Here is a 9,077-nt window from a genome sequence, read left to right as displayed (position 1 = left end):
TCTTTTGTTTAATATTTTATGGCTATTTTGGTCTATCAATATTATATTCATGCTTTTATAATAATACATAGAAGATATAGATAGATTTAGACTCTCTTTTTTCTAAATGGATTTGAGCAATATAATACATTATCAAATTATATTAGTAATAGGACATTATAATACGTTTTCAAATTAAATTAATAATAGAAACTTCAAAATACCGGATAAGATAATATATTATTAATATATATATATATATATATATATATATATATATATATATATATATATATATATCTTCTATGTTAATTTGATATATATATATATCAAATTAGAGCGAAATTTTTTTGACGTGTTTTTCATTTTCATGTTTTAAATGCTTTAATTAAGTAAATGATTAGTTTTTTCTAATATAAAATTAGTTTTTAAAGGGTAAAAAAAAGCGAACGATATTTCGATAGCGACTTCGTACTTTTAATATAATTAATATAGTATAAATAGATTGTTTAAGGCGATTGAATAGACAAGCTTTTGCACTTCCCTAAATTAAAAGACAAACTGTTACACTTCCATAAAATGCATGCAGATGCTTTGATAAAACAATTATAATCTGAAGGAAAATCTAAAAAGAAATAGAAAAAATAAATAGGTTTCTTGGGCCATCAGAGGTGTCATGTCATTTTTAATGTAGCCAGCTTTATATAAATATAGAAAGTTGGAATGAGTCTAAAAACACAGCTTTATATTCATGTAGTTTCAAGCCAAAGAGACCCTTAGCTACAAAAAGAATAATGACCTGTTGAGATGGAGGCAGCAGATGTCACATTAAATCAAAGGCCTAACCTGAATACTAGACATTGGACCTCATTAAAATCGACCAATTTGTTAATAAAAAATGTACAACAGAAAAGTCCCTACCCCAAATTCTACTATCTGCTGTGGCAAAAGAAAAAGAGTTTTATAATGATAGTGTCTGGGTTATCTTGCGCGTACCTCAGACTTCCGCCAAGTACCTACTACCTCCCCAACATGTCCATCACGACAGAGAGAGACATTCTCCTGCCTTTTAAGACTAAAAAACACCCTGACCCGAAAACCATAAGAATCACCAGTGCGCCATTTGCCCCAATTAGAGGCCTGCACAAAGAATTTACCTCCTTAATCTAAGTTTTGGTTAACTGTTGCATTGCTGCTCCCCCAAAATATTTAGCTTTTCATCCTTTTGTTAGATCCCCATTAGAGAAAATGGGAGTTAGAGTAAAGTCAGATTTTATGAGCTATTCAATTCTTCCTCCAAACTTAAAAATTGAAGGGTCTTGACTTTCAGCCTCTTTGGCCCTATCTCTACCGGAGGTGGTTCCCCCACAGTCTTACCCAACCCATACTCAAAACTTTCATCTCTTTTATGCTCGTTTTTCTTGCTCCATGCTTCTTCGTTAGCCCCTTTCTTGGACTTAATAGAGATGGGAACCGTACCACCTCTAAGCGACTTGTCTCTTAAAGGATAATCCAAGGCTTCCTTAGAATGGATTGAATTACCATTGTAACTATGAGTTGCATCATCAGCCACGGAACGGTCCAATGAAGATAATGGTCCAAGCCGTCCTTCAGTTTGATGTTTCTTTAATCGTTTGTAACCCTGGAAAAAAATGCCAATAACACTCAGTAGCTAAGTACAATTTCACACCAAAAAGGACGAATGTCCACACAGTAGCAAATAAGGTGAATGTAACTATAACTGGTCAAAGGAAACAGCATTTGAAAAATTAGCTATATAAAATTTGCTTTTAACAGATGATATAAGGGTCTCATACCATCCACTCAAACAAAGCAATTAGTTCGACATACTTGTTAACCTGCTAACCAGAAAACAAAGTTCATAAGTTACCAATCTGGATTAACACAGACCAAATAAAAACTTATTTTGCTCCAGATTTGGTAACAAAAGTTCAGAAGGGTTTACTACCATTAGGATACATATTAGGTAAGTTGAAGGACTAATCCATGCAAAACACCAAAGGAAGATAGACGTTTTCGAAGATCCAAATAGAAACCAACAAAAATTTATTTGACACCCGCTTTCCCCCTTCATAGAAGTATTTAGTTCTGAAAACAGAATAAGAAAAAAGTTGTACTGAACTAAGACCCCAGAATGCAATACCTGGTGCTCAACATTAACTGAAATGGGATCATGTGTACTCCTCCCATGTTCTGTTCTAGAACGTCTCTTCACTCTGAAAATTTCTGTATCAGACTCATCACTGTCTTGATCTACAACAGTTCTAGCATCTGAAACATGAGCTACTTTTTCATGAACCTTTAAATAGTCATCACCAGGTGAAAAAACTGATCTTTCACTTTCACATCCAGAAATGTCTCTAGAAGGCCTGACTGATACACTATTCCCTAAGTTTGAGTTAGCATTTTCCTGTACCTACAATGTAAATTGAGTTAGCTTGAGATCAAATAAAAGCATTTCCACTTCAGTATTACGGAAATCACAAAAGTAGCACAGATATAGTAACTTTATCGATGATCACATACATTAACATTAGCAGAAAGCCAATCTTTTTGGTCCATGGGAGAACCAACACGTGACACAATTCCAATACTAGATGCAGAAGCATTGGAAGCCTGTTCAACCCAGTCCTCAGTTTTCAAGGTTTCCTCAGACCATTCAAATTTTATTTCACAAAATGGAACATAGCCTTCCTCTTCAGCTCGTGGAAACATGTTCAAAAGGAGACTGTAGTCATCACTTTCTCTATATTGCCCAATTTCATGCAAAACAACATCCAGCTCAAACTTCCTTGCTGCAGTTTCAATGTCCGAAAAATCTTCCCTTAAGCAAAGGGTTCTACTGCTTCCACAAGGTAGATCAAGTGACCTAGGATCTGATAAAGAAACAACCATCATACCGATCATCAGTTCAGTGTCTCCGGATATTTTCTTTCTTTTTTTATTTTATGAAGGAGCTTACCCATATAATTAACAAATAAAGACAAAGAAAAGGTTCCATTCAATAACATACCATGGCGAAGGCACATTGCATGTGAGTAACAGTTGCAGTTCAGATATGCTACATAGCAGTCACGCTTGCATATGCTGCAAAGAATAGTGCCGTGTGAAAATGACAATACACCAGAAAATGCTTTTGATCTCATGAGGCACCACCTAGCACGATGTTGAAACCGCATCAAATTTACAAAAGAAACTTTAATGCTATGGTGGGTGATCAAATCTGCAGAGGAATAAGCTTGATTTTGAAGTTTCAAATCCATACGCAAAAGCATTGCTTCTTTGCAGAGAAGTTCCTCGTGGGGAAGAAGAGGCACCCTGTTCAGCAGTGCATAACGACGGCTAGCAACTGAACCAATTGGGAACCAATCACCAGTTGCAAAGTTTACAGCCTCACCACAGTTAAAACCTACATATTAGAGAAATAGAATTCACTGATGCTAATTGTCAACTAAGATGAAATTACAAGAGTAATAAAAAAACATTAGGGCCAAAATTAGAGTGTTGGAGAACTATGTCAGACCAACATGTTTTAAGGTATTGTGCATCCTTTAACTCTAAAGTTTAGACAAAACTATAGAGGCTTACCGTGGCTAAATCCAGCATGATATGCTCTTGGAAAAGTTACTATAAAGTCCCCAGGCTTTTGAACAGCTTTATAGACAGGAACATCATGTTCTGATAAAATGTTAGGAGGAAACAATGTTGTCTTCTGCAAAAGCACATCAAAAGCTCCATCCTCTCCATCAGCGTTTAAGATATCATTGTTATAGACATGCTGGCGGACAACCTTTTCAAAGTTGAGCGCTGCATGACCTGGAACACCATACCAGGTTTTTGCTGCCCCGCAATGATGATAATTGATGCTATACGCACAAATGAAAAAAGATAAGTCCCCAAATTAACCGGACTAGACGTACACTTCAAATTAAATCACACACACCTGTACAAGTAGTGATCTTCCACATGCCAGGCAAACATACTAAAGAGCATTCCAATGTATAACATTGGTTCAGTAACTCCCTAGAGAAGAGAAGATACATTATTAGGAAGTGAGATAACTTCAGGTTGGACTAAAATTTCAACGAAAAAGGTGCAAAAACTAATCTGTTTACCGGGATAGCTTTTTCGAGGAGTCGAAGTGTTGATTTAGGTAGGCAAGAAAATCTCTGAAACCACAAATAGAGGATTTATTAGAACAGAAAGGGAATATAAAAGGGCAAATAGACCACCTTTAAGACTACATCTAATGCTGACAGGAGCGGGGAAAGCTGATGCATGGAAAATTATGAGAAAGATTTTATTTTGTCCTTCGTGTGGTAGGTTCAGAAAGGAAGGAAAAAGGTAAAAAACATAAGAAAGAGGAAAAGAGTACAAGAGAGCATTGAGTGGAACTCTATCAAACAACAGTGACAAGGCTAACACTGATAAAATGTTTCAAAACATGAACGTAGCAGCAATAAATATGAACGCTAGATGCAAGGCACATTGACTCATTTTATACTGACAATAGAAGATATATCGCTTAAAACAAAACAAAAAAACTCCATATAGGAACAGCACGATAAGGAGAAACTTTGTTCTGAAATCTACACCTTCATATTCCATTTGCATTTTCCAAGTTCATCATTGGGAGAAGATGAAAATGCACTACCATCAACATCGCATGCATATTCAACACTCTCAGTCTTTCCACAAGCTATTTCATGCCAAAATTCTTTTTCCATATAAGCAGGAGGAAGGCATCCAGCACTACAATACCTACGAGTAAAGACCTTGTTCGCCATTTTCTCGAAATCACGAAATGTGTAGTTTCTGAAAAACCATATTATTCCTCAAAAGCTGACAAATAATCAATTAACAGAACACCAAATACGAATGAAAAACTAACCTTCCGCTCATGAAAAATGTGACCTTGTCATCTGTATCCCATTCAGCTAGACGAAGTGGCTGTACCCTCGTTGAAAATTTAAAACCAGCCTTCTCTTTCATCAACACTACTCCAGCAGGAACAGAAGCCATGATTGGTGAAACAATCTTGCATATTCCTGTTATTTCAAACATACTATCAACTCTTATCAAACAAATGAATCTGACAGAACCAAGTCACCAGCAACTATATTTATACAAGAACACAGTCCAGACAAAGCAAGAAGGATTAATATGTTTCTGAAAATAGATGGGACAATTTTCCCCTTCAAAAATCAAAATGGACAGAGGCCTACAGATAATGCCGAAGACTCTAGATAACAAGTAAATCAATGTTCTCAACAGGCTGAGTCCATCAAAGGAACGTACTCAATAAGGACTAGAAGGTAAAATTCTACCTGGAAACTAATAGAATAGTGTTTGTAGTGAGAAACATAAGACATTAATTTATTTGACACAGAATATTAATGTAGACAATACCATATTTAGAAGCTTCAGGAGCTATCTTCTGGAGATAAACCAGCGGATCCTCAAACTCCTCTTTACTTGGATAATAAACTGGACATTCTGGAATTTTATCAGTCCAGTCAAGATTAGACGTATCAAACTTGGCAACCTTGTGCTTTGAGAAAACATCTCTTCTGTTTAAGGAAGTCCCCGGCCCTGCATTTACATGAACTCTAACACCACACGAAGCTGAAGAGCTTAGGGCATCTCCTCCACTTCTACTCATCGTATTGCTGACATAAGTCGAATCATTCATAGATTCTGGTTTCTTTCGTTGAAGCCTTTTTCGCTTCAAAAACTCCAACATAGCCTCCCTTGACATCCCGACTCTCCCTTCCAAGTTCCACCTGCCATACAGAAAAAGAATTAGTAATAAATAACGTACTATTAGAAACCTTCAGACCGAACCATTCAAGAAAAATGTTAAACTCATAGACAAAGTTCATATACTTCAATTACAATTCCTTTTTCTTTTACAGATTAGGACAAGTACAAAAACCTTTACTGATGTTCGAATATGGACAAAAGAATCAGAATTAGCAATACCAAAAACTATCACCTAAACATGTGATCCAGTAAAATATGAAATCACAGAAATAGTATTTGCACTTGATTTAAAGTTTAGACTGTAGATTATGCATAAGAAACCACTGATAAAACAACAAAATAACAACTACAATGCAGTAGGAATTCTAACTAGGGGATTCAAAAAACAAAAGAGGCATATTTGGGATTTGAACCTGCATTTCTCTTTATACGTGTAAAAAATTGCTTTTACCCTATTTACGCAGTATAACTTTCCGACAGAAGGGGATTCAATCCCTTTCCTTGCATGTGGCTCCACAACTGCTACTATGCATCAATCCAGAACTAGTTAGTGTTTGCTATATGAATCCTCAGTATATGTTCTGCTCTATTGGGACTGTTTCGTCCCAATACTACCACTACGAAAACATAATGTAAAAGTCATTCAATTTTCACAACAAACTATAAGAATGATCGAAATCCAAACTTCAAACGAAAAGAACAAAATCACATTCACCATTTTCAAAGCAAAAAATAAAAAAAATAAAAAAAAATAATAATAATTAGACGAAACCTCACACTCTTCTTATTATTACACTGCGCATTCAAATGTTCTAAAAAGCATAGTATTGCAAACCGCTCCTCTACTCCGGCGTCTTCTCCCACACTTCACCAGAAAATTAAATAAAAAAAAACAGCAACAACAAAAACAGAGCGCTTGTAAAACCGCCAGCTAAGTCCTAGAACACGATCTACAGCAGAATGAACCGTAAACACAGCCTTAGGCTATCCACATTACCTCGATGCGGCACAAAACCGAGTCCAACTCGGAGATCAGAACGATTTCACCGTCCGAGTGGTTCAACTACTCGAAAACAAATTCAACTACTCGAAACCAAAGGATAATAGAGAAGCTGTATTCTCTGGTGACACTGTTCACCTGCGAACAGGCGGTTTTCCGGCGATACGAAGAGGTTTGCCGGCGAACGGCGACACCGAGTGATTTAACTACGCGCGAGAAACAAGGAACACTACTATATCAGAGATTCTGAGCGCGTGTAAGTTCTCCGGTGATAGTTCGCCGGCGAACGAGTGATTTCCCGGCGGGGAGTGGAGAAAGTAGAGAGAAATTGAACAGTAGATGGAATCGAGAAGAATATTAGAAAACCGGAAAAGAGAAGAGAGTGGATAATTTAGAAATTTATATATACGCAAAAAGGACAGCTGTTCCGAAATAAATATTTTAATTTTAAATAGTAAACAAATTGATTAAATTGGGAAATAAAGAATTCGCTTTTAATGGTTTTCTGGTTTTGAAACGAGAAGTGTGAAGGAAAGTGGTTGATAGGTTGGTTCAACCAAATGCCTGCCGGCCTCAAAACGCAACGTTTTGAAACCATAATCTTTTACGGTCGAAATACAAAAATGCCCGTCGCCGAAACTAATTACATCTGCCGGCCAAAAATAATAACAACAATAATAATATGGCCAGTAAAATTTTATGAATAGGGTCTAAAGAGCTTATTGGATATGCAGATATTACCCCTACCTTATAAGGTAGAAGGGTATTCACGATAGACCTTCAGCAGGATATGACAAAAAATTATACTCCCTCCTTTTCAATTAATGTGAACCATTTGATTAGGTACGAAATTTAAGAAAAGAGAGAATACTTGTGAACTAGTGGCGTAAAATTAGTCAAATATATTTTATGTGGCTATAAATTACTGCATAAAGGTAAATTGTCTCCAATAGGGAAAGGGGTCAATCTTTTTGGCATGACAAAATAGGTTCACATAAATTAAAATGGAGGGAGAATAAAATATAAATATTTTATATGTATAATACTCCCTCCGGTCCACAATAAGTGACCAATTTGCTTTTTATTTTGGTCCAAAATAAGTGTCCATTTATACAATCAAGAAAAAATTTAATTTGTTTTTACAAAATTACCCTTATGTACATATCCCTAAAAAGTTTTCTTACTCCTCACATTAAATATTTAATTAAGGGTACTTTAGTCATACTAGGTATTTTTGTATAGAATTTAGTATTTTCTTAATGGGAGTGCCAAAAGCAAATTGGTCACTTATTGTGGACCGAGGTAGTATACATATAAAAAAAGGACGACCCGGTGCACAAGGCATCCCGCATTCACGTAGGGTCGGGGAAGGATCACGCCCCAAGGGGCGTGATATAGATAACTTACCTTAATACAAGCATTAGTGGTTGTTGCACCGCTCGATCCTGTCATGTAGGTTATTATTTTTGGAACACCTAAAAATATATAATGTTTCGTCTTTTTTTGTTCAACTAGGTATTCGTATTTGTTTTCGCCCGACAAAAATATTTTTTTACCAAAAATAATTTTCTTCTTAGAGCTTAAACCCAAAACTTTCGGTTAAAGATAGAAATGTGGTCACTATCACCCCACCACAACTTCTAATGGTGTTTCGAAACCATAATCAAGTCCATTGTTTTCCCATGATACCCTAAAATCGAAACTATGGATTTAATACACTTTTAGCGGGGAATATTTAATTTGAATTGTGTTTGGAGATAAAGTTCCATTAGAAAATCTTCAGAGAAAATAAATCTTAAATACTTCAGTATTTACAACTTCTCATTGTCAAACTAAAATTAATAATACCATTAATTGTTGTTATATTAAATAATAAATAAAATTATTTATTAAGTCCATTTGTTCTAGAAGGCTTCTGTTTCAATAGCGGTTATTGAGTGTGAAAAAGGAAAGAAGCGGGAAGCCAGGATCCAGTACACAAAAATACAGGAGAAGAAACGTGGGTGCTTATATAAGCCGTTGATTTCATTTCGTTTCGTTGTTAACGGTGGAAGATTGACTTCCATCTTTGTGTGAAATCCGTTAGTTACTTTGGTTAGCTAAAAGGACAGCTATCTCCATGGTAGTTGCCTCTTTTTGACTGTAAGGTAAGGGATGATTATGTCATTTCAGATAAATTCATCAGAAAAAGACAACTCCGTAACGTGAGTTTTAGGCTTTCCTCAATAAAGCGAAATTGTAGATAGGGCCCCACCTGAAACGTGGAATAACTATTTTTTTTTTATGTGGGTTATTTAGATTTGGTATTTTTAAG

General features: G+C 35.7%; 1 protein-coding gene across 2 annotated transcripts; it reads right to left on the bottom strand.

Annotated features, from left to right (window-relative positions):
* Positions 1 to 658: 658 nt before the first annotated feature.
* On the bottom strand, positions 659 to 7,158 carry LOC109214688 (lysine-specific demethylase JMJ706-like). 2 transcript variants are annotated; one of them, XM_019378630.1, is made up of 12 exons: positions 6,761 to 7,158; positions 5,410 to 5,783; positions 4,892 to 5,048; positions 4,596 to 4,815; positions 4,116 to 4,169; positions 3,944 to 4,023; positions 3,589 to 3,866; positions 3,014 to 3,409; positions 2,527 to 2,876; positions 2,144 to 2,416; positions 1,797 to 1,838; positions 659 to 1,621 (listed from the first exon to the last, which is right to left on the bottom strand). In XM_019378630.1, exons 2-12 carry the CDS (start codon positions 5,756 to 5,758, stop codon positions 1,253 to 1,255), a joined length of 2,568 nt encoding a protein of 855 aa, XP_019234175.1. In that variant the 5' UTR covers positions 5,759 to 5,783; positions 6,761 to 7,158; the 3' UTR covers positions 659 to 1,252. The 2 variants fall into 2 exon arrangements, with proteins under 2 accessions (XP_019234175.1, XP_019234177.1); XM_019378632.1 differs by lacking the exon at positions 1,797 to 1,838.
* Between the last annotated feature and the right edge of the window lie 1,919 nt (positions 7,159 to 9,077).

The sequence above is a fragment of the Nicotiana attenuata genome, unplaced genomic scaffold (genome assembly GCF_001879085.1).
Source record: "Nicotiana attenuata strain UT unplaced genomic scaffold, NIATTr2, whole genome shotgun sequence".
Lineage (NCBI taxonomy): Eukaryota > Viridiplantae > Streptophyta > Magnoliopsida > Solanales > Solanaceae > Nicotiana > Nicotiana attenuata.
The sequence above is the reverse complement of the archived record's forward strand: the minus strand, read 5'-3'. Positions and strand labels throughout refer to the sequence as shown.

Excerpts from the sequence above, each read along its gene's own strand:
- LOC109214688 (XM_019378630.1), bottom strand. The coding sequence starts at position 5,758 with ATGTCAAGGGAGGCTATGTTGGAGTTTTTGAAGCGAAAAAGGCTTCAA. Across the intron at positions 3,867-3,943 it reads GAAGATCACTACTTGTACAG|CATCAATTATCATCATTGCG; the intron begins GTGTGTGTGATT and ends TTGTGCGTATAG. Across the intron at positions 3,410-3,588 it reads TCATGCTGGATTTAGCCACG|GTTTTAACTGTGGTGAGGCT; the intron begins GTAAGCCTCTAT and ends TCTAATATGTAG.